The sequence below is a fragment of the Canis aureus genome, chromosome 22 (assembly GCF_053574225.1).
Source record: "Canis aureus isolate CA01 chromosome 22, VMU_Caureus_v.1.0, whole genome shotgun sequence".
Lineage (NCBI taxonomy): Eukaryota > Metazoa > Chordata > Mammalia > Carnivora > Canidae > Canis > Canis aureus.
Window position 1 is genome coordinate 28,667,355 of NC_135632.1, and position 26,085 is coordinate 28,693,439.

Genomic DNA, 26,085 nt, shown 5'->3' on the forward strand with positions numbered 1-26,085 from the left:
TTACTCAGGGCTTTCCTTTCTCAGTTGCTTTCTGTCTATGGTAGTTTGGGGTCCTAATGATTGTTAGGTTTTGAACAATCACAAATATTTTTTGGATAAAACTCGATTTTTATAAAAGCAAAACTTTTTAAAACTAATTTATTCATTTGAAATAACTTCTACACTCAACATGGGGCTTGAATTCACAACCCTGAGATCAAGAGTCACATGCTCCACTGACTAAACCAGCCAGGCACCCCAAAGTGAAACTCTCTTAAAAATAAATCAGTATACTTATCCTTTATTTGCTTAAAGTCACATCAATATGCACAACCACGGATGGCTCCCAGATTTGCTACATTTTCCTACTTCCCCCTCATCCTTCTCTTGCTCGATTTAATAGTGAATACCTTAAGGCTATCATTAACAGTAGATATGAAGGTCATACTCTTACTCTGATCTTTGCCTTGGGTCATTTTAAGCTGGTGCTTATTTTAAATTTGTTGAAAAGAACCTCCTTAAATGCTTAATCTTATGAGCTAGTGTCTAGAATCAGTGACTTTGCCAATCCTACAAGGCACTGAATTTCTGCATTTTCATTATTCCTTTTTTTTCCCACTTACATCTGAGCCAATTTTTTCAAAAGCTCATTTTTTCCTTGAAATAACTTGCCAAATGTAAAAGCAAATAGCGCCACCTCATACTACCAGGTTTTACTAAGTGTTCAACCACAGGATAATATAGATCCATCTTTCCAGCCTCTGTATACTTTTTTTTTGAGACAGAAAGGGGGTGTTGTGCAGAGAGGCAGAGGGAGAAGAAGAGAATCTTAGGCAGGATCTATATCCTGTGGGAGCCCAACTTGGGGCTTGATCCCACTACCCTGATATCATGACCTGAGCCAAAATTGAGAGTTGGACACTTAACCGTTTGAGCCACCCAGGCCCCCCTCTATATACTTTTTCCCCCACTTCCTACTGGCCAAACTATTAAGCTAATACCAGACATTTCAGTGTTTTTTTCGTTTTCTTTTCTTTCTTCTTCTTCTTCTTCTTCTTCTTCTTCTTCTTCTTCTTCTTCTTCTTCTTCTTCTCCTTCTCCTTCTCCTTCTCCTTCTCCTTCTCCTTCTCCTTCTCCTTCTTCTTCTTCTTCTTCTTCTTTTTTGTTTCAATGGCAATCCTCACTTTAGTACTAATATTTGTATTGGTAAGTATAACAGTTAAAACTGAAGTAATAAATCCTGAAACCCTAGTGGCTTTACATAACAAAGATTCATTTTTCACAGGTGTATATTCTGTTGCTCATTGGTGACTGACTCCCTTGGATCTGTTAACTCCTTCCACTTTCAATCTTATGATGAGGATTCCAATTTACTGCTCATGGGGAAGAAAGATCTGCAGAGTAACATAGTCAAAATTCATCACATGGTCATGTCAAATGAAAGGGAGCTGGGAATCATGAGGAAGTGTATGGGTATTTGGTGAGTATTAAACATCTCTGTCACCATGTTTTATAAATACTGAGTACTATGTTGAAAAATAAAAATTTTATGCAGTTGTGATGGCTGGGTGGCTCAGCGGTTAAGTGTCTGCCTTCGGCTGAGGGCATGATCCTGGAGTCCTCGGATTGAGTCCCATATCAGGCTCCCTGCATGGAACCTGCTTCTCCCTCTGCGTATGTCTCTGCCTCTCTCTCTGTGTCTCTCATGAATAAATAAATAAAATCTTTAAAAAAAAATTTATGTAGGTTATTTCTGTCCCTCCCAAAAGAAAAAAAAAAAAACAGGGGTGTCTGGGTGGCTCAGTTGGTTAAGTGGTGCCTTTGGCTCAAGATCACAGTTCTTGGGGTCCCAGGATGGAGCCCTGTATCGGGCTCCCTGGTCAGCAGGGAGTCTGCTTCTGCCCCTCCCTCTGCTTGTGCTCACTTGCTTTCTCTCTCAAATAAATAAATAAAATCTTAAAAAAAAAAAGAAGCTATTTTTCAGAAGTTATAGCAAGGAAGGACAAAAGTTAAAAAGATATATTCCAAACTGATAAAAAGAATATAGTACCTTATATTCAGAAAAATATATTCATGTTTTATTCACTCTTCTAAAACATTTACAACTGTATAGGACATATATTTACAAATCTTCACCTTATAAAATTGTAGTGACATTGATACCGTAAACATTTATCTTTGCAAATAGTAACAAGAATAATGTTTAAATTTATGTTACAATTTTAGTTTTTCTCACAAAATATTTTTAACTTATGAAAATAAAGTTGAAAACTATGAAGAAAATAGCAATCATAATCCTGCTTCCCAGTAACAACCAATGTTAGCATTTACACTTTTTTTCTTAAATATTCACATTCATAGTTTACATTATAACCATAATATTTTAATACTATCTGATATCTTTTCATTTTGCTAAGTATTTAATATAATATTTTCTCATACTATTCAAAATCATCTGTAAACATCATTTAATACCTATTCAAATCAACCACATAGATATGCTGTAATTTATATAATTATATCCTACTACTTGGACAGGTTTCTTTCCAATTTTACAGCTAAATTACTGTTTTAGGAAATGAGTATATTTGCACATAAATCTTTGGACTTCTGTTTCATTAGTATAGATTCCAAAGAGTAAAATTACTCAACCAAAGGGTATATATGTTCAGAAGCTATGAAAATTAGCACATGTATTTCTAGAAATGTTCTAATTTGCATTCCTGTTGTCAGTATACTAATATTTCTATCTTGCCCAACTTTTATTAGCACTGATATGCACACATACATACATGATATATACATATATATCTTTGCCAATTTGAAAGACATAAAAATATTCTTTTTGCATTGCTATTGCATCTCATTTCTTAAAGTAATTGTTTTCATTTAATTGAAGAATAATTTGCATAAAATAAAATTGATAGATTTTAAGGTTATAGCCTGATAAGTTTTGACAAATGTGTACAACAGATTAGCCACCACCCCAAAGAGATATAGAATATTTATTTGATCATTCCAGAAAGTTGCCTTGTGCACATCTTGTCAATCTTCCCTCACAAGCAGACATTATTCTAATTTGACAGTTTTTAAAAATCAACTTTATCAAAGTTGATATCAAAATACAGGTATGTTAAGTGTGCACATCAATGAGCCTTAACAAATATATATGCATATGTAACTAACATTCTGGTTAAGATAAAGAATATTTTCATTACCTCAGAAATTCCTTTCTTTTGTTGTCAGTCCCCTCTATCCCTAGCCTTGCACAACCATTGATCTGCATTCTGTTGCCACAGATTAATTTTGCCTATTTTAGAATTTTTCATAAATGGACTAGTAATACACTATACTGTATACTCTTGTTTTTGGACACATTACTCTGTGCCACAATTTTGAGATTTATCTATGTTGTCACATGTAGCAGTAGGTTATTCTTCATTATTGCTGAGTAGTGTTATACTGTATGGATACACTTTTTCAGCTGCTGGTGAATTTTAGGTTGCTTCCAGTTTGGGGCTATTCTGATTAACAGCTCCTATGAGCATTCCTGTATAATGTTTAACATGGGTAATCTTTTATTTCTATTGGATAAATACCCAAGGATGGAATTGAGGTATCATATGGTAAGTGCACACTTAACTTGAGCTTTACTGTAAAACCAACTACCGAAGTGCTTACACATCTGACTAGCAAGTATAAGGTTTTCCTTTGTCCCACTTTTTTGCCAACATGTGATGTTGTCTTTTTTTTTTTTTAATCATTCTGCAGGGAATATAGTGGTATTTTATCATTTTTTGATGCTTTTTGTGACCTTCCTAACAAGTCTTTTTTACTCCAAGTTAACAAAGATTTTCTCCTTGTTGTCTTCAAGAAATGTTGTAGATTTAGCTTTTATGGTTAGGACCATGGTGCATCTTGTATTAATTTTTTTTGTATAGTGTGAATGAAGGGTCAAGGCTGATTTTTTTTCCTTAAATGGGCATCCAATTGTTTCAGCATTATTAGTTAAAATGACTTTATGTTCCCCATGGAAATGCTTTGGTACTTTTATTGAAATTTAATTAACCCTATATAAACATGTTTAATTCTATAGTCTTCACTTTGTTTCTTTGGATTCTAAATCTGTCCTTGCATCAATACCATATGGAATTGATTCAGTAATCTCTTTGGAGATGTTCTGGGTGATGATCCATTTAAAAGCCCTTGAATAACCACTGAGAAGTAATTTCCCAAGACATGAAAAACTGGTTTTAAAGAAAAAGAAAATGTACCATAGCATTCTGAAAATGTATATTCAGGATGCTTGCTGTGTGGTAGACTTTTTTTGGTTGTTTTTTGCTTGTTTGCTTTTACCATCTAGTAAGAAGCTAATGTGGTTCACTTTTATTAAAGGCCTATATTATTTAAAAATGGGAAGGAATCTCACATAAATGTCATTCTGTGTTTCTCAAACTGATGCTTGCATTGCAAAGGCAACATTTGTTTCCCCGTAATCAGACCTCTTCAATCACTTAAAGATGTGTTTACTTTATTATCAGCTGTAGTATTATATATTTAATATTTTATATAATCTCTCTTAAAAATCTAAATATTTTAAGAACATAAATATTAAACAATATTTTAATCACTACTGAAATGGAAAACTTTTTAAATATGCATTTTCATAGTAGATAATTATTGAAATAACATAATGTCATCTTGGTACAATCTAAAATCATCCCACAAACAACTCCTAGTATCATAATCTGAGCACTACTTGAGGCCTATCAAACTAATGTTGATCTTTTAGGGAGATTTCCACAGAAAAGTGAATGATACTGTCTATATTCAGTAAGTTTTATTATTAGATGGCAAAGAGTCCAAGTATTTATGATTTATGTGTCTCAAGTTTTCAATATTAGAATTTGAGTCTCCTTATTCCAAGTCTGCTTTTTTTGTCAATTATACCACCATGTGTAGAATACACTTTTCTCCTCCATTTACTTCTTGAAACATGTGTATTCAAACTGTTATTAGCCCAATTTTTATGAGAATGTATACAGAGCTCAATTGGTAAGTCAAGTTATGCTTTTGAGATTTGTGAATTTATTATCCATAGAAAACTCCAGATTTTTTGGTTTGTTTAAATTATATTTCTGGAAGCAATAAAATAAAACTTGAAATCTTATAAATGGGAAAGATAAATTTTCAATTTAATTATTAATTTTTGACTCCAGTTTATAATTTCTAATTTTTCCTGAATGCAGTCAATATTATTAAGGACTGTTCATCCTCTGATTATAATAGTATGCTACTCATTTTTCAAAAGAAAATAAAACTTTCAAAAGATCTAATCCTTAAAAAAAGGATAAGAAGTGTGATATAAGATTTTTTAAAAAAACTTTTTTTAAAAGATTTTATTTATTTGAGGAAGAGAGAGAGAGAGTAAGAGACAGTGGCAGATGGAGAAGGAGAGGCAGACTTCTTGCTGAGCAGGGATCCCCAGGTGGGGCTTGAGCCCGGTACCCTGAGATCATAACCTGAGCCGAAGCCAGACACTTAACTGACTGAGCCACCCAGGCATCCCTAAAGATTTTAAGTAATCTCTATACTCAGTGTGGAATAAGAGGTGATTTTAGCTACTTTCCCTGAAATTCTTCCACATGTGGTTAAATAAGCATTTAATAGCAATTAAAATTGTTAGATGTTCCCGTTTTGTTGCCTTTGGCAGTGAAGAATGAGTAAGCTTACAAAATGCTATCCAGGGGAGTATTTAACAGTTGAAATTCGAACTTAATATAAAGGAGCTGCAGTGTGAGCTTGTTGATCGATAAAAATACTCTTCTTTTCCAAAATTCAAAGGATTCTACACTTCTGCACCACACAATACAGAAATAACACATTGAGCCAAGGCACCTGCCAGTTGATCCAGAAGTATTTGATTCCATACATTCATTCATTCATTCACTCATTTTTCATTGAAGCAATCACAATCTCTATGGCACCTGAATCACTTTGTGAATGGCTTTTATTTTGAATCATTTTGTTCATTAAGCACAGCTGTAATATTGATCTTTATGTATTTTTAATGAGAAGAGCAAGCCATTGGGGGCTTAGCCCACTCAAAATATATCTTAGCATATCCAACAATTTTTTTGCTTTGTTTCTCCAGATCTAACCTCCCTCCTCCCAAAAAGGATTGTGACTGCCATGTCAAACTATCACCTAAACGAAAGAAATGAAAAGTTAACTACAAATTATACTCCTTAAAACGTTGATAATTTTAGGGGTACCTGGGTGGCTTAGTTGGTAAGAGACTCTTCCTTTGGCTCAGGTCATGACCCTGGAGTCCTGAGATTGAGCCCCACTTCAGGCTCCCTGCTCAGTAGGCAGTCAGCTTCTTTCTCTCCCTCTGCCTGCCACTTGTGTTCTCTCCTTGTCTCTCTCTCAAATAAATAAATACATAATCTTAAGTAAATAAAACATCAATAATTTTAGTTTTTAGGAAACAATTTCTCCACAATCTTTGTCTTGCAATGTTGACAGTGTTGACATTTTTTTTTTTTTTTGGTGAAAGAAAATAAATCCACAATGTAAAGATTTAAAATTCTAATGACTTCATTATTTCAGAAACTGTGTTTTTTCACATTTTATTTTTTCCTTTTAATTGAAACCTAAGAATTATTTTTCTTTAATGTTATAAAAAGGGATTTTATGTGTGTCACTCTTAGAAAAAATAAAATGAGATGACATATAGGATCATGTAACTATGTAATAAAATTATCAATCAATGTGCATGTAAAAGTTACTGATCTATTAATGGTTGTACTTATAACCCACATGCATAACAGTCTTTATTGAATGTTCCATCTATTTTCCCTCATATCAGCAATTTCAAATGAAATTATTCCTCAAGGTAGCCTGTAATTGTTTCTTTCTAGTATTTCTTAGAATTTAAAATATTTTCAAAGTGCTGTACCTTCTCAATTTCTGTGGTCCCTGCTATGGCATAGCTGGGTCTTCATATATCTTGGGGCAGTCTGATATTTCCTTTACCTCTACAAATGGTCTTGATAACTATTTGTCATCCTCAGTAGATATTCTACATTTATTGGGTGGTAATATGTATTGTGCTCAGTAATCTGCTAAATGGTAGGGAACCCAAAGAAATGAGATTGACAGATTGAAAGTCAAAGTTGAAACACAAGGTACATAATAATTATAGACAGTTTCATAAACTGACATTGCGGATATTTTGCAACTCACTAGATAGTCTTACATCCTCTAAATGTCAACTTTTTGTCTTGAGACCTGCTAACCTCAAGGCAGCCTGCATGTGTATTCCAGGAAGAACAGCTTGTAGTAGTGGCCACAACATTGAAATTTTAAAAAACAAAAATAAAAAATAAATAAAAATAAATAAATAAATAATTTAAAAAACCCTTTTATTAAAAAGGAAATATATAGCTTCATTTTAATATGAAAATCAAGTTTCTAGAAGATGGGCCTTCTTCATCTTGTGGCTTTAGAAATAACTTTACCACATACCATGATCCATCAGGGCACAAATACTCCAGGTTGAGAAGCTTTAAAGGTGATTTACAAAAGATGAGCCGCCATGAATATTTTATCAGAAGAGCTACAACTCAAAGGAAAAGAAGGAAATTAATCTTCTGTGGCCATGTTAAGGGTGTGAGCATCAAGAAGTACACACCTTAATAATCCTTCATAGTTTGAAAAAATATTAATCCAGGAAAAACAGAGATATAAAGAAAAGTCACAAGGGTACTTTGCTGAGACCATTTAGATATAAGTATTCTCTCTTGAATTGACTGTTTGACCTTGAAAAAGTCATAGCTTATCTTAGTGCACCACTCTCCTCTACTAGACTCAATGTATGGTCTCTGTAGTCTAGTTTTGCCATCCTATGATTCAAAATTGTATTGAATTTCTTGTCACTTTACCGCACTCCACTTTGAATTAATGAATACAGCAGAGTGGCAATGATCCCCAAGTGCCAAGCTCACCACTAGAAATAGCTTTAGCAGTATAATTTTGTTTTATTTATTTGAGAGAGAGAAAGAACAGGCAGTGGGGAGGGTTAGAGGGAGGAGACAGAGAGAGAGAGAGAGAGAGAAGTTTCCTGCTGGGCAGGAAGCCTGGTATGGGGCTTAATTCTAGGATCTAGAGATCATGACCTGAACCGAAGGCAGATGCTTAACCAACTGAGCCACCCAGGAGGCCCTACCAGTGTAATTTGAAAATATGTTTTGACTGCCTGAAATTTTAAGGCAGCTACAAGGGAAGAAATTAGTATTTATTAAGCTATTATAATATACCAGTCTTTGCATATTCCACAAAATGAAGAAAGTGACTCAACACTTTTCCTTACAAACTATTTAGGAGCAAAATTTATAGAACAGAATTACATAAGAAATGTTTCAAAACTGGGAAGCAGCAAAGGAATAACTGAATCTTGAAAGTTAAAGTGATGGCCAAGGTGGGAAAGGAGTAATAGAAGTCTTTCAGAGAAGGTGAATTTTGAGCTGAATCTGGGAGAAGACAACACTTAGCTAGTAAAGTAGATGTGGAGGTGGGGAAGTAATAAAAAAATGCAGTTGAAATGAATCTGCAGTTCAAGGATTTTGAATGAAGTAGTGGAATGAAGACGTTGGCAACATAGAGATCATAGTTAAGTTCCTTAAACCAACCCACACTGTGTAAATAACCCACTATTTTTGGAGAACACATAAGTCTATATTGAAAACCTCTAGAGATCAAAGTTTAAGCTAGGTACCATGAAAGACACAAAGCATCTAAAATACAACGCTGGTACCTAACATGTCTCTAATCTGGTAGAAGACCCAAGGCATGCAGACTTTGGAAGGTAATGAAACTAAATTTTCTAGAATGAAGATATTGAAAGAACACATGTCTTGATATTTAATGAGACATTACCAAATACAGAATTTGGATAGTGCTACTACAATTCAGAAAAGAAAGAGATCACTGAGCCAGCACTATGAAATTAAACAAGAAATAAACAGCATGATGTCTCACTACCAGGAACTTATAACTTTTAAACATCTACTTCATCAGTTAGAGCAGTTCGACCCTTCCCTTCCCCCTCTGTATCCTTTTATTTCTGTTTTCCATTAGCTGAGTGATGACGGCATTGCCATTTACATCAGCACTGAGCATCTATTCTCATCTTTTGCTAAAACATTGGGTTTTAAATACATACAAAAGAGCAGCAGGAGACTTGAAAAAGACTGACTTTATATATATATTTTTTTCTTGTGTGAAAGTCTAAAAACAGAAACCAGGATAGAATCTAGGAAGGGAAGGAGGGTGTAAGAGTCACTCTTTTCATCTTTAATGCATTAAGCAAGAAGACTCTGCATTGTCTCTATCTGTATGTGAGCAAACGGATACAGTTTTTCTTCTAAGTTCTCAGGGGCAGCAGGATTGTTGCAAGGGTTCAATTTTCAAGTGTAAATACATGACTCCTTATCTTATTTTGAAATATTTTCCCTAAACACGAATCACATTATATTAAAGCTGGAAGGGACCTTGGAGAGCCAAAGCTTCTCTTCCTTCTTTGTTTGTATGAATCCCAGAGATATTAAATGATTTGTTCAAAGTCTCAAAATTAGTTGAGAATGAGTCTGTAGTGGAACCTGAGTTTTTGATGCCCAATATCTTGTTATTTCAATAAAACTAAATGATAGTTTCTTCTTGGAAAAATGATAGTGAAAAACTATCATTTTTGATACTTGGAAAAACTAAATAATAGTTTCTTTTTTAGCACCAAGACAGATTTTGATCTCACCCAAATGACTGAGATACTTATATATTAACCAAACCCTATTTTGGCCTCTACTTAACTCAGAGCTTAATTTAACGTTCAGATGAGTAAAATCACATTTCTTGTACAATAAATTGCTCTTTCCTTTATATAATTTTTTTTCTTTTCAGGGCTTGAACTCACGACTCTGAGATCAAGACCTGAGATGAGATCAAGAGTCAGATACTTAACCGACTGAGCCACCCAGTTGCCCCTCCATTATATAATTTCTGATTTTTCTGAGTGTATTTTAGATTTCATTATAGAGTAATACATATTCATGAGAAAATCTGGAAAACATGTCAAGCTATAAAGAAGCAATAAAAGTTCTTATAATCCCACCACTCATATTATATACTTCATTTAAACTAACTTTCTGTGTCTGTTTTAAATAGTGAACTGTCTTGAAATAGTTTTAAAAGTAGGAAGACATTACTTTATGAATAAGTTCATTTTATCAAGGAGAAATTACAACACCTCACTTTTCCCAAATATTCACTTATCTGTTAATATGTGTAGTCCATTCAACTTAACAAACATTCAACAACTGGAGCCCTCTTTTTAAAAATATGGGTGTCATATGGGTGTCCTGTACTGGGAGCACCCAGTGCAGGACAGAGTCATCGGAGCTTGCCTTGGATTCATTGTGAAAGGTTATAGAAGAATGATTCTATAGCTTGAAATTTTTGTGATTTAAAGAGTGTACATTATTCTTATGTACTTTAGAAAGTGTCTGTTGTATAAATACACATTAGAAAATGCCTGCTCAATAATCTGATCAGGGAAGTTTAGATCACATACAAACTCCTCTCTTCATTTTCTGCCTATAAATTATCAATCCAGCAGTATAGGGAAAACACTTGGAATATTTTCTTTAAGTTAAAATGTATGTGGTTTATAAATAAATAAATCAAAAGGGAACTCCCACAACCACACACCCACACCTACATTCAGGATATCAGTGAATCAGGGGAAGGAGAAGAGATTGGATAGCAAAGGGAATTGTAATGAAGGAGCTGTGAAGTCAGTGTCGAGATTTGCTGCTGAGGAAGACCTGCTATAGAATAATTTCATCCATCCATTTACTCATTATTCATTCATCAAACATTTTTAAATACACCTTATGCCAGATTTTTTTGAATAAAAGATTGGATAAGACAGTCTTCTTAAGATAATAAACCTTCAAAAGCTTGGTGGGGCAAAAGACGGAGAGATAAACTAATAAATAGAAAGTAATATATGGGTGAAATGAATGAACTAATAATTGTGATAACTGACTTTTATTCTTTCAACAAGTATTTACATGACTACAATGTGCCAGAGATCATGTTAGTTACAATGGGAATACCACAATGAGTACATGGTGGACATTGGCCTTGTTGATTTCTTTGTCTTTTCTCATTTATCCCTCACAATTGCTCTGTGAAATGTATGTTATTATAATTCCCATGAGATTCAGAAAAGCTAAGTAACTTACTTAAAAGCACAGAAGTAAAACTAGGTCAGATTATATACAACTGATATACAACAGCTGTTCTGAAAGCAAAATGACTCCATTTTAAGGTGCATCCAAATTAGGCGGGAGTAGAACGTGGGTATGTGTGTGTTAGTCATGCTAAGGAGGTTTAAAAAGTGCTTTCCAGGAAGTGAGGATAGTATGATCAAAGTCACAGGCTCCTGAAGAGCACTGCATGTTTTGGGAACTTCTAGGAATTTTGTTTTCCTTGCACAAAAAATTTGAGTATGATGAGAAATGCATCATGAAGAAATAAACTGAGCTCAGAAAATAGACATTTGACTTTACCCTCCGGACAGCATGAGGAGTGACATGATGGGCTTACCTTTTAATGAGATCAATGCTAGCTGGAATGTCAAGAATGGTTTTGAGGTAGATAAACTTTTAGGTAAGGAAACCACTTAGGAGGCATTGCAGGAGTTCACGTAAGACATGGGAAAGACCAGAACTAGGTATTGATTAGATGGAAAAATTAGAGATTCTTTAAGATATAATTAGGAGATAAAATAAGGGCCCAAGGATATGATGGGTGTTGGGACTAAGATATAAGAAGGGGGGGGTCCCTGGTTGGCTCAGTCCATTGAGTTTCTGACTCTTGATTTCAGCTCAGGTTGTGATCTCCGGGTTGTGGGATCAAGGCCCATGTCAGGCTCTGCACTCAGCATAGAGCCTGCTTGTCCCTCTCCCTCTCCTCCTCTCCCTGCTCTTTCTTTGTCTCTCTATCTCTCAGTCTATCTCTCTCTAATAAATAAATAAATCTTAAAAAAAAAAGAATGAAAGAAAGAAGAGGGATGTCTTCTACTTAATGATGGATGCAAAAGTTTGTGTGGGAGAAATAGTCAAAGTGTAAAATAAAACGCACAGTTGGATGTTATCAGAAGCTTAGAGGAAAGGCCTTGGCTTCATATTAAATATTTGAAAACTGTTTTCATAGAGGAGATATTTCAGATATGACAGCACTTGAGATGAAAATATTTAGTAATCTAGTTTATGGAATCTTGAAGAATGATGAAATATGAAGAAAAGTTGAAGGAAAGCTTTTTTTTTTTTTAATGAAAATTAAAAATTCAACAGGTAAGGGGCTTTCTTTTCCAAGACAAGAAAGTTTGCTATCTTAGAAATTTATGAAGTAGAGAGTTTTTTTTTTTAATTTTTATTTATTTATGATAGTCACACACAGAGAGAGAGAGAGAGTCAGAGACATAGGCAGAGGGAGAAGCAGGCTCCATGCAGGGAGCCCGACGTGGGATTCGATCCCAGGTCTCCAGGATCGCGCCCTGGGCCAAAGGCAGGCGCCAAACCGCTGCGCCACCCAGGGATCCCTGAAGTAGAGAGTTTTAAAAAAGAATTATTGGCAGGATCAAATGCAGGGAAAAAAACATCAGGAATATATGTGCTGAAAATGTCCATTAGTTTAGAAAAATAAACTAATGACTTTAACAAGAGGTCATCAATGGTCATCAATGGCTTTACAAGAGACATCTAGGTAAAATGGTTGAAGAAAAATCCAGATTATAGAGTCACCTGGGTGGCTCAGTGGTTGAGCATCTGCCTTTGGCTCAGGTCCTGATCCTGGTGTCCTGGGATAGAGTCCCACATTAAGTTCCCTGCAGGGAGCCTGCTTCTCCTCTGCCTATGTCTCTGTTTCTCTCTCTCTCTCTGAGAGAGGATCTGGAATATTTATAGGTTAAGAGACTAAACCATTAGAGAAATAAATACATAGGGGAGAAGGTTTGACAAATGGAATACAGTTCTAGAAGCCAACTATGAAAAATTATGGGGGTTGTATGATACTCTTACAGAGAACACTTAATCTTTTGGGAGAAAAGGAAAGATGGTAGGATGAATGAAGTTATAAAATCACTGGCAGATGAGAGAAGATGAAATTGAAGGTGTTCACCATTAAGATCTGATGAAATTGGAGCAGTGTTTCTTTCAAGAGGCCTAAGCAGAATGTTGAAAACTGCGGATGGGCACTAAAGGACATAATGTTAAGTTTCCTGTGACAGAATATTCCAAGGTAAGGAAAAGATAGTTAGGTTTAATAAATGAATAAAGCAAATATTAGCCCCAGTTTTTATTGTCCACCCTCCGGAAAAGGCTCACATAAACTGAATGGCAAAGTGGTCTGGATTATACTCTTGGCTGTGTGACTTGAATATTGTGAAAATTTACCAAGAGTTGAGGATGCTATTAGATGAATCCCTGAACCCCTAGGAATCAGCTATCTGACTGCTGCCAAAGGTTTGTAGTGACCTAAGTTCCCAAAGTGAGAGTCTGCACAGGAGAGCCTAAAATAATATCCTATGCTTATAGAGCTCTTACTATGGATACCATTATATGTGTTTTATATTATTACCTCATTTAATTATCACAAGGTTCAAGGTAGAGTATGAGTATTATTTCTCTCTAATAGATGAAGGTTCACACAATACTTCCAAAGCTCTCCATCTTATAGGTGAGGAAGACCATATGCATAATTGGTCAATGAGCTTATCTAAATCTCTCACATCAAGTTAATATTTCCCCTGCCCTAAATCACCACAGGGCCAGGTGCAACCCCTGTGGCCTAAATCCCACCACAACTATTGAAATGAGCCAATCTTAAACTCTGTCCTGCTTTGCCTTTCCCACAGAAATCCCAGTAAAAGCTGTGACCTAGGAGCTCCCCTCACTCTTGCTTCTGTTTCCTTGGTGTTCCCTCTGTGGCTCTGCATCGTGAGTCTTGTCTCTCATTTCTAGGGAAATTGTAAGTGATATTAAACTTCTCTTTCAATGGCATTGACCTCTGTCATCACCTTTATAAATTAAGACTGGGTACAAAACAAATTGTATTTTACCACCCTTTTCAAATTCAAATTGTCACATGACTCCTTTTACCCATTAGGTTGTGAGCAGAGGTGTTAAAACAGTGTATGTTCTATCATATTTTCTTTTTCTTATCAGGGAAAACATTTTGAGCAGAGTTTCCATCAATCTGGACCCTAGTAATGAGCAGAGGTACTTGCCAAGTCATGTTGGAAATGTAGAGTGAGCAGGAAATAGCATTGCTGTAAAAAGCCACTGAGATTTTATATTTTTATTGAAGTATAATCTAGATTATCCTGACTGTGATCATAACTCTGGAAGTTTTTGCCAGAATATTCCAGTTTCTATACACATTGAATGTATTTTGGGAACAGGAGGCAGTAACCATACCACCAGAATCCAGTTTAGTTGGATCACAGCAGGACAACTCAAGAGCATTAGTAAAAGAAATGAATGAACTTGATTTTCCTTCTGAGCTTCTAGAGTCATTTATATTTAGAAGGAAAAACTCAGAAGCCATAGGTTGTGATGGGTTATTAATACATGAATGTGTTCTGAGTTAATAAGACCATATATTGTAACAGTCAATGATATTTATTGTGTATAAATAACTTTGAATTAGGTGTTAGAAGACAACAAAAAAGGAGAAATTGATGTTTGTAATAATGCTTTATATCATGTGCTGCACATTACAGGTTTCAAAGATTTTTCACAAATATTTTCTTCTACTCGGTGAAGAAGGTAGGGAAAGTATTATTCCAGTTTTACAGATGAGGGAGTATTAAGTCACAAAGATTAAATGACTTTCCCAAGGTAGTGACAAAGTCACAAAGGGGATAAGTGGTAGAGGTAAAACCAAAACACCACACTTTTGAGTAGACATTCTTTTTTTTTTTTTTTTACCAGCCTATAAATTAAAATAGCTACTTCTCCTCTGAGGGCAAAAGTTCTTGTTGCCAGAAAAAGTTTAACAATGTTTTCAAAGCCTATGGACATCAATGAAACATTTATTTGTACCATGGTATTGAATGAATGCTATAATTTAAAACTGGACATGAAGAAGACCTAAAACCATCAAACAGATGTGGAGGTGGGTGGGTGGTTTCTGAAGCCCCTTTTCAATTTCATCCAGACTGAAAAGACAGCATGAAATGTTGAGGTGTTGTTTTGAAACCTCAGGAGTTCCCCAGGTAAAACCTTAAATGAATCCTGTATGCAGAGGGCAAGGAGAAACCAAAGAAAAGGGCAGGCCACTCCAGATTAGTAGGTGGCAGGTTTAACCAGCAGAAGGACTTACATACTAGGCTTGTCTTGAGTAGCTGCAAAACGAATAGATGTTGGCATCCACCCACCAAAATCTTAGCTACGGCTTAAAAGCTTGCTTTCTCAAGTCTGTGCCATTGAAAACAGCTCCAGGCTGTGGGAAAGGTAGGCAGAAAATACTTTACAAGGATAGGGGGAAAGTGAGGAGTCTCTGATTGGAGACCAGCTCCGGGGTCAACCAGTGGTCACATCCTCTCCATGACCTCCACCAACATGAGAGAACAAACATGAAAGAAAACAGTAACCGTTGCCATTTATACATGGTTTTAGTTCTCAAGGGATTTCAATGTATATTTTTACACTTGTGTCTTTTTTTTTTTTTTTTTACACTTGTTTCTTAACATTTTCCGTATAAAGAATTACGGACTCGAGCCAAGATTTTGTACCCCTAAATCCTAAATTGTTATGGAAATATTTAGAATAGGTGAAATTAGGTTTTTAAATCAAATTTTGGAATACTGTCATAAGGCAATCTCCTTTGAAATTTGAAATACTAACAATCGACTTGGAGATTTTTAATACATGGATTTCTGTTCCTTCCCTTTGAATCTGGATTCTGTGCCTGCTTTAGTCCTGGCAGTTTCTGGACCAGGTAGTTAGAAACTGGTAGTTCCTAATTCCTGTCTCTTGGGATACTCAGGGAAGGCCTGGATTCCAAGACCAGAGTGGTGATGACTGTCTTGAAGACTTCTTGGTGGGGATGTGAGCACGTAAGAGGTGGTGAAAGCCATCTACTACCGACCAGTAGGATTCAGTATGATCCGAGGCTGGACTATGATTTTAGGGGAGAAATCTTGTCATGTCTAGTACAGTCCCTCACACACAGTAGGTACTGGAGAAACGACTAAGACAGTGAGTGATAAATGCTGAGCTTTCCCCCCCCCCCCCATAAAACCTAGGCTTTCTCTGGGGTTGCCTTTCTTAAGCCCCTCTCCTTTCTCGTTGCATGCGTTTGGCAACGAAGATCAAGGCCACGAGCCAACCGTTTTTACACACACAGACACCCAGCTCTACAGTGCACATTTTATGAACCCGAATGCTGGTTTACACCTGATGTTATTTCCTGCTGAACTTCAAGCCACTAGGTGCGGGGCGTTTTTCCGGCTTTCACATCCACAGCAGCAGCCCGGGTTTTCTAGGACGCGGCGCGCCGCCCAAACAGAAGCAGGGGCTCCCTCTGGCCTCCTCCCCACTCTGCCCACGAGGGAGCCAACGGAGCCGCCCGCAGGAGTCTGGGCGCGCCGCGTGGGGGACACCGCCCCCGAGGGCTCCGTTTCCGCACCGCGCAGCCGGCTCGGGACGCGAGGCTGGGGGGGGGCGCGCGGCTGGCGGGGCCCGGGGGGCGGGGGGACCCCCGGCAAGGCCCGGCCTCGCGGTCGCCGCCCCGCGCCGCCCACGCCGGAGTCCCCGCCCCGGCCCGCGCCCCCGGGCCCCGCAGGCCGCGCGCCGCAGCCGGATCTTCTTGAATTTCAACACAAAGGGAATCCTCGGCCGCAGGAAGTGCATCACCGAGGAAGAGGGACTGGGGGCGGGGTGCGGGGGAGGCTTCCACCCCGCCCCCCCGCAGCCCCGGGCGGCCGTGACGACAGCCTCAGGGTCTCCCCTTCGCCCCAGGAGCCCGTCCCCTCCCCCCGCCCCGCTCCCCGCTCCCCGCTCCCCGCTCCCCGCTCCGGCCGCGCGGGAGCTCGCAGGCGGCGGGGACGCGAGCTGCCCCTCGCCGAGGCTGCACACCTGTTCGCTCGCCCCCTCCCTCCCTCCCTTCCGGGTGCGCCGGCACCTGGCGGACGGCTGTTTTTCCGTCCCTGGGCTCCCAACTTTTCCCTCCACGTCTCCTTCCCTTGTGCGGGCGCCGCAGCTCCCAGCGCGGGGCCTCCTCCGCGCCAGGCGTGGGCCGGGCTTCCCCGGGCGGAGCGCCGGCAGCCCCGGGTCCCCGCGTGGCAAAGGGGACAAGGGCACCGAGAGCCCGCTTTCGTTTTCCGCGACACCTGCCGCTCCGGGGACTCGGCCAGGCTTTCCAGCCGGAGGCTCCAGCGTCGGAGGCAGCCTCGCCGTGGGGCGGGTGGGGGTTGTCGGGTGCTGGGGAGGAGGCGGCCTAGGCTGCTGGCTGTGGAAGCTGGTGGCTTGTCTTACGAGGCAACCTTGCTGCTTGCACTTAACAGTGCATTTTGCAAATCAATAAAAACAGAAAACTTTTCTAGGAATGTTTTATTTACATTTCATCCGAGAGTGAGAAACCGGTTATGCATCGTCCATTAAGAAACAACCCCCCCCCAAAAAAAACACACACACAAAAAAAACCCAAAAAAACCTCTTATTGTTTTCTTTTAGTTTAGAACGGCTTGGGAAGGCCACGGGCAATTTGGAGAGCGGGACCGAAATACCCGCTTTTGAACCCGGGAAGGAGAGGTGGAAAAACCCAGGAGCTTTGGACTAGTTTTCAGGCTGCAAGACCCGGGTCGCTGGGGAGGGGGCCGCGCGACTAACTCGGAGCTGCCCTGCTGCAGGCTCGGGCACTCGCCGCGGCAGGTGTGCCGGAAGGGGGCCACCTCCCCCCGCAGGCGCCCGGCTGCCTCGGTTCTCTCGGACACCACGGGGGGGGGGGGGGGGCTGCCCCCTCCCAGGCTCCCGGGTACCTGCCCCAACCTGTCTCCTCCCCTTCTCCAGTACCACACCCACGGGACTCCGGTCTCCCCGGGAGAGGGACGGAGCGGGAACAAAGGGGTCTTTGTTCACTGGCTCCTGGGGGGTGGGAGTCGAGCTCGCGCGCGTTTCCCCGCGCCCCTTGGAAACCGGGAGGTTGGGCGCCACCCGGCCTCGCCCTGCAGCGAGCGCCGTCCTCCGCGCCCCCAGCGCCTGAGGTCAGGGCGCGGCGCCCCGGGCCACGGCGGGCTCTTCCCGGGCGGGGCGGGGGGTGCGAGGCCCGCGGAGGGGCGGTGGGGGGGCTTCGGCGGCTGGCGGAGGCGGAGGGGGCGGGAGAGGGAGCCTGCGCCGGGCTGCGCCTGGAGGTGCGGGGCGGGCTCGGAGCGCTCGCGGGGAGGCTCCAGCCGGAGCGGCGTTGGCTGGAGCGCGCTCCCTCTCCGCTTCCATCCTCCTCCCCCGGATGGGCCCCAGCGCCACGCCAGGTTGCCCTCCGCTGCCGTCAGCACGCTCCCCTGCTCCCTTCTTGGCGCTTTCCTCCCGAACCATCCTTCTGGACAAACTTTGATGGAGAATTTCACACCACGCTGGAAAAATGCCGGTTATGAAAGGATTACTGGCGCCCCAGAACACCTTCCTCGACACCATCGCCACCCGTTTTGACGGAACACGTAAGTCTTGCACTTCGACGAGTTGTGTGCTATTTTCCGAGAATGATTTTTCACGTATAAATTACTTTCTCTCCCACCGTCTTTTTTTGCACCGGCGGAGTGAAATTCTTTCCGTTTTTGCAAAGGCGTCTTTCCTTCCACCCATGGTTCGGTGTAGTGTTAACACTTTGGATTGGTGTAGTTGGTCCCCTTGACTTCCTGGGTTTGTGGGAGCCAGCAAGCAGCCTGAAGAAAGACCGACGCCCGTGTTCAGTGTGGGACCTGGATCGGGCACTTCTTTATGGGACTGTTTTTTTTTTTTTTTTGAAAATTTTTGAAAAATTAACTTAACGAGGTGAGAGCGGGAATGTCCATGTTAGTGAATTTCCACCTTACCTTCCTAGAGTTTCAAGGCTGTCTCGATTACAGGGTGAGTTTGAAATGTTAGGCTTCCATGGAGCATCATTCCTTGAGGTCTTTCGGATAGGCATGGTTTCCCATAAGAGTTTGAGACACGCAAACTAGAATCAGGATTGCCAACTGTAAGCTTTCTGTAGAATTCTAAGCGTTATGAGTTTGTCAGAATCTTGATTCCTGCCTTTAAGCTAGAAGAGCGTACCTCTCAGTCCTGAGATTATCCTCACTCTAGGATATACTGTTGGGGAGGGATGAGCTGGGCATTATAAAGGCTGATCGTATGAGAAAGTTTCCACCAATTTTTTTTTTGAGGGTGAGTATTATTAGACGTTTAGCTTGTTTCAGCTATAGTTGAAAACAAGGATATAGTTAGTGTCCTGTGGACGTTTGGAGATGTTTGGAATCACCTGCAAGTTGTCCTCTTTCAGGACCACGGTCAGGTCCCCGTTCCTTCCCAGGCTTCCGGAGCTCTCTTTATTGAGCCTGTTGGTCTTCCCAACAGGCTTAGGACTCTGTACTCTGACCCCTAAAAATGCTCTTAGTTGGTTTCAATATGAATATCCTCACCTTCCTCCTAGCTTATGTTGCTTCTGTGTGTTATCTTTCCTTTTTCTGTCTCTTACACAAAACTCATAGGAACTCCTTTATTCTAAAGGCTCTTCTGTGGTTCAAGTATCATTGTTCTTTTACTATGATGGTGTATTTCATGGAACTGGCATGAGAGATCACCTCTAATTCTATTTCCACTCCAGTAGTCTATATACACATTCCCATTATGGTGAGAAGAAAGTCCTGGACTTTGTGCTTTAGGAATAGTTGGAAAAGTTTACATGGGAGGGAGACGAATAATTTACCTGATTTTGTTCATTTTTTATTTTTGATATCCACCCTACTCAGGGCAAAAGGTGTGGCTATTCTTACAGTGTTTTTAACTCTTGCTTTAGTCGTTCTCTTCCCTTTTATATTCTACATGTGTCAGACAGTATTGGTGAAGTGCAGCCCAATGTGTCTTCTTTGGATAATAAGAGAAAATACTGTAATAAAACTTATAGCCCCTGCCACTGCCATTACCTTCACCACCCGAACAGCATACAAAATCACCCTTGCTGTCTTTAACCATGTGTGAACGTGGGTACTATTAATTGTTACCTTAGGAGCTGATTAGTTTGGTTTGTCTGTTTCTTCTTGAAGTTGCAAATTTAAGCCACAAAGACTCTCAACATGGATCCCAAAAGCATTTATTAAAAACGAGGTTACTGGTAAATGGTAGTTGCTTATCTCATTGTCATTTAAAGTTGAATGGAGTGCATAGTGTAGTGAGTCATCCCAGCATAGCCCTGAGAATTACTGCAGCAATATATTTAGATATCAGTTATAATGAGAGGGGCTTTAGACCATCAGTACGAGATACCTTTGCCTCTTTCTGTCACTCTAACATTTGATGACTGGAGCGCATGTAGATGGGTGTACTAGTGAATAGCTCCTTTTTAAAAAGTTAAACATTAATGTTAATTAAAATGGATTAGAAATTTTAAATTCTTATTTGGGAAGACCATCATTACCTACCAGCATTTAGAAAACAAAACCAAAATCCAAAACCAAAACCTAAACCTAAAACTTTTGGAGAACATGCTTGGTCTGTGCTTGGTTGGGACTTGGGGGATTCCTATAGGGAACCACTTTGTATGAAATCACTGAAACAAATTTCAAAATGAGGAGTAACATGAAGGTTTACTTTGGCAGGACTTTTTTCTTTTTACATCTAATGAATACCCTTCATCCCAACAAACCCCACTCCAGGGAAAAAGATTGTATTTTTCTCATTTACTTCTCTTTTCAATTGTAGGATGACTTGAATAATCTGAAATTTAAAAGAATACTTTAAACACATTTTTAGCCTCAAATTTTGCTGTATCTAGAATCATGGGCATACCATTTCCCTGGCTAAGTATTTTATCTTATTGTGCTATCTTTTCTGTATTGACAAAATTTTAAGTATACTTCATTCCCTGAAACTCTTCCTATGATCATCCTTCTTTCTCTTGATTTTTTATAGTATTAATTCCTTGTGCAAGACAAAACTATTTGCAAGTTTTAAATTCACCAAACTTCCACCTACCTAAATAAAAATTCTACAGAAAGTGAATGATGTTATTATACTCAAAATGTAATATGTTTACTTGGTATATTGGATTATTTGTTAGGTACACTTTATAGTCATCTTAGTTTCTTATTTTATTTTATATTGTGTAATCCTGATGAAAAAAAAAATGAAGAGAAAAAACAGTAATCCTGGCAAACCACCTTGTTAACTTAACCACCATGCAGTATTATTATTAGCCTTACTGACTTAATATTGTAACGGAAAATAATAAAACCTAAAACATTTAAAGTTTCTCCCAGGAAAAAAGTAAGTATACAATAATAAAAGCTCATAACATAATCTTATTAATTTATTAGTTGAAATATTATCACAGGGCAACATAAAAGAAGTTAATAATATATTTTATCACCTGGTGACACCTTATTATTTATATAATAGTTATTTCTTCCTTTTGATATTTAAGTGAGCTCTTTGTCAAGATTGAAAGACAATTGTGGACCATTAATTGGAAAAATATTTTTCTCATATCCAATATAATTTTTAAAAACTATTGGAAAATATGAATCTTTTTATGGTAAAACTACCCTAAAATACATGTACTTTTGAATTATGTTCTCCTGGTTTGTGTTTAATTGAAGTGCAGTGAGACTGAGAAAAACTAAGAACCTTGCTAACATTAACTACGTATACACTATTTAGGACAAAAAAGTAATGCCAATGAATTTTTTTGACTCATTACATGTAGCCACACTTCTCACTGGAAACACTCTAAAACAGACAGACAGACAGACACACACACACACATACTAAGTTTTAACAGCATAACCTGGATCTAATTCGTTTTTCCTACGTGGTTTTTCTTTAAATATATTTGATGTATTTAAAAAAAATCTTCTATGAGTGGACTTCTTGGATTAAGCACATGAATATTAATCTTGCAAAGAGAAAGTATAGTAGAGAAGACATAAGTACATATGTTAAAAATAGTTTTTAGTACAGATATTTGTCATGGAGTACCTTTTGAGCAAAACACATTTTTTTTTGAGGATATAAAACTTTCAGAAGCAAGTGTCCATTTTCAAACATACATAATGGTACGTTTTCATAGCTGTAAATTTGCCTACATATTCTAGTCATATCAAAATTTGGCCAGAATACTTCTCCTTTGGGGTTAGTGAAACAAGATTTAAACTTTAAAGGAAGTTTGTAGCCCAGTGACTCTATCAAGGACATTCTAGTCAAAGTATTCAGGATAACAATAGTTTAGAAACTCATTCATATTTGCATGTACTTTATGTACTTCTGTATAGCCTGTTTAAAATGATCCAAGGAAATTTGTTAAAATTGAAATACTTCCTTTACAGAGGTAACTGCAATGGTTTTTCTTTTCATATTTCCTTTCTTCTTTTTTTCCATCTTTCCTTTTATGCTTTCATCACGGAACATAGAGCTCTTAACTTTATAATCATAGAAAGAAGGGTAATGAATCCAATACTGCAGGAAGGTGGAAGAATAAGGTAGGACAGTGGAGATCTTCCTAAGTCTTTGCTGGGTTGTAGTTTGGAGAATACCAGCAAAGGCATTTAGCCAATAAAAAAGAATGAGCTCCATTATGTACGAGTCTGTCTATAAAAGGCTATTACATGAAAACATTCAAGGAAATAGCTAGAATTCTAGAGATATCTCTCCCCAAACAGAAGTTTATAAAGACTCTTAAAAATTTTTTTCTGTGCTACTTGTAGTCTCTTTTATTCTTATTCTTTATGTTTAAAGAGATAGTTCTTTATTATTTTTCTTTTCCTGTGTAGTAAATTGCCACAAACTTAGTGGCTTAATAATTCACATTTTCTGTAGGCCAGACATCTAGGCAAGGATCAGGTGGGTCTTCTGCTCAGGGTCTCACAAGGCTGCAAACAAGTCCTCAGCTGGGCCTATGGTCTTTGCAGAGGCTTGAGGCCCTCCTCTAAGGTCATGTCGTTGTTAGCAGAATTTAATTCCTTTCGGTTTTATGATTGAGGTCTCTGTTGTCTTGCTAACTATCAGCCAGGGACTTTTCTCAGCAACCAGCAGCTGCACTCAGGTGATGCCACATGTCCTCTCCTATAGGGCCTCTTACAACCATGCAGTTTGCTTCTTCTAGAGCAGCAGGAAAGTCTCTCTTTTTAAGAATTTGCCTAAGTCAGGCTTACCTAGGATAATCTCCATTTTGATTAACTCACAGTCAACTGATTATGGATCTTAATCACATCTAAAATCATCTGTTCTGCTCACACTCGAGAGAGGGATGAGACAAGGTGTATATACAAGGAGTTGGGAATTGTGAGGGCCATTTTGAAACTGTCTACTACAGATGCTATCCACCATTGTATTATCATACAAAATCCAATGTTCTGACATTTGTTCTAAAAAGTAGATTTATTAAGTGAACTCTGTAGTTCTATATGCATGAAACCCTGTGGAGTTTACATCTGGAATCTTAGTGAATTCCAGCCTACTAGAGGAAGGGTTTTGCTCACTATCTGGCGGTGGCACAGGAGTAAAACTAGTCTAGTTCATTTTAGTCAGCTGTCCTGTCATACTCTTCATTCTCTGATCTAGAAGTGATGTGGGAAATTTTGGATTATTTTAGGATATTAATCCAGTCCCTTAACAGGGGGTTCCCTCTCTATGGATAAGAAATGGGACCTGTTAGTCTGTGTACCTGGTTCTCTTAACCTGTACTGGATGGAGAAACAATCTAAGAATGTGGCATCTGCAAAGAATTATAGCCAAAGCAGGGCACTGCACTCTAAGGGGTCTGGGGTATTTCTCCCTTACTAATTAACCAGGCCTATTTCTGGGCAAACTAAGTGAACTACTTTGAAAAAATATGTTTTCCATGTCTTTCTCATGCCCCTAGCCATGTCCCAGATTTAAGACTCTATGCACTCTTGCATTGAAGTTGGCTTATGTTCAACTAAATAATGTTCTTTATTTAAATTTATTCTAGATTTACTGAAAATTAGAAAGAAAAAAGAGAGAGGGAAAAGGAGAGAGAGGAGAGAAGAAAGAAGGGCGAGGAGGGAATTATTTATTCTCATGCTTTGATTTTGTAGATGAATTCTTTACTCTGCAAAGGATTTACCACAGCAGTTCTCATAACTTCCATGCAATGAACAAAGCATTTGATTATAAGAATTGGATTTATGAAAAAAAAAAAAAAAAAAAAAAGAATTGGATTTATGCCTTTATCAGACATACATTTCTTTTGATGAGTGAAATACACAAATAATAAGAAAATTTTTATGATATAGTCTTTAAAATATCATATAATTTTGATCTGACATCATTATATAGAGGAAAATTGATAGCCAATATGTTAAAAATGGAAGTTATGCTCATTATATATTTTTCTTAGGCTCTGGCTTTTAGTATCACCCCAGACCAAAGGCCATGGCATGAACCTCTTCTGGCATGAGAAACACATTGAAGGTCCTGAGTTACCCATTTCTGGGATATCCTAGATCTAACATATTTCTAGAATGATACAGTCATTCTGATGAAATCTTTACTTTAGTCTCAATGATCAATCATTTCTTCAACAATATTTAAGCAACACTGACTATATACACAGCCATTATGCTAGGATCTTTGGAGTAAACCAGGCTTGTCCTCCTCTCAAAGAAGATGATAAATGTATGCAAAAGGTATTGTAGGATAGGTTGGAAATGGATAAGAATATTCAGGAGATATAGGCAAAGGACTGTGCACATCTGGATGAAAAAGGAATAATTTCTGTGGGTGAATGATCTGGCAGGGTTTTATATAAAGAATGGCATCTGGGGAGGAATTATTGGCTCATATTATGATAAGAACAAAGACAATATTCTGTTTGCTAATTTGTGTAGCAGGGTCATTGAAGCTAAAAAGGGGGAGGGGTGTCTTTGAGTATCTTAGAGGATGTGGATGGCAAAAGGTAGAGGCAAGAGGAGAATGGAAAGTAAATTAGGCCAGACATGGGATGTCTCTAAGTCAGAGTACTTTGTCTTCGTAAGCCATTGAAAGTGATAGATTCATATCTTGGTACAATAGTACGGTGCCATCTATGCCTGGTGTAAAAACTCTCAACCTTTCCATATTCCACAGTCTGATGCATAATGCAGGAGAAACATCCACCTTGAAACCTAAGAAGTTTCTTCTTACTATCTCTTCTAAAAATGCTTTTTTACACTTTGACAAGGGTCCCAGAGAATTCAGTGGATTGATGGGTTCTTCATGTTTTTACAAATGTCTGCTTTGCCCAGGGAGCTTAACTTTTATCTCTTGGGAAAGAGAGAGATTGATTTCTCACCACATAGCTGAGTACTCTTCTCCTCCAGGGTTGTGTTATACTATAAAATTGTGCCTGTGGAGAAGAAAAAGAATTGAGGGTGTGCTAGCATTCAGTTCTAGTGAAGTCAATTGGAGAAGTGCCAACAGTAAAAGGTACAGAATTGCAACCGCTGTAGAGATAGTAGAGTTCAATCTGACAGTGTATATTTGCTGAGATAGTCTAAATACTAAGTTTTAAATCCATTTTGGTTTAGTAGAGCCCACAAACAAAAAAGATGAGACTTCAGCTTTACCTATGACATAGTTCATATTTAACAACTGGAGCAGTTGAAGAGCTTTCTCAGTAATTTAAACAGTCAAATACAGTTCTTGGCTTATGCATTCCCTGGAAGATATATTTTGGTTTTCCTTCATAGCTGTTAATGCAGCTATCTATCTCCCTTAAACCTTTCAAAACTCACATGTCCCCAAATGAACTAATAATCTTTCCTGGCCTATCAAACCTATTTGT

General features: G+C 38.6%; 1 protein-coding gene and 1 long non-coding RNA gene across 5 annotated transcripts in view; one reads left to right on the forward strand and one right to left on the reverse strand.

Annotated features, from left to right (window-relative positions):
• LOC144294341 (uncharacterized) overlaps positions 1–16,727 on the reverse strand; it is a 99,753-nt gene extending 83,026 nt beyond the window's left edge. For 3 of the 4 annotated variants that reach the window (XR_013361748.1, XR_013361749.1, XR_013361747.1), the window contains exon 1: positions 16,506–16,727. This is a non-coding gene — a long non-coding RNA (uncharacterized LOC144294341). Of the gene's footprint in view, positions 1–7,509; positions 7,601–16,505 lie in introns of all 4 variants that reach the window. The other variant, XR_013361750.1, reaches the window with a different exon arrangement.
• Positions 16,728–18,433: 1,706 nt separating this feature from the next.
• The window catches only part of KCNH8 (potassium voltage-gated channel subfamily H member 8), a 363,281-nt gene continuing 355,629 nt past the window's right edge, over positions 18,434–26,085 (forward strand). Inside the window, exon 1 of the mRNA XM_077865348.1 lies at positions 18,434–18,763. Coding sequence (XP_077721474.1) covers positions 18,688–18,763 — 76 coding nt within the window. The 5' untranslated portion in view covers positions 18,434–18,687. The remainder of the gene's footprint in view (positions 18,764–26,085) is intronic.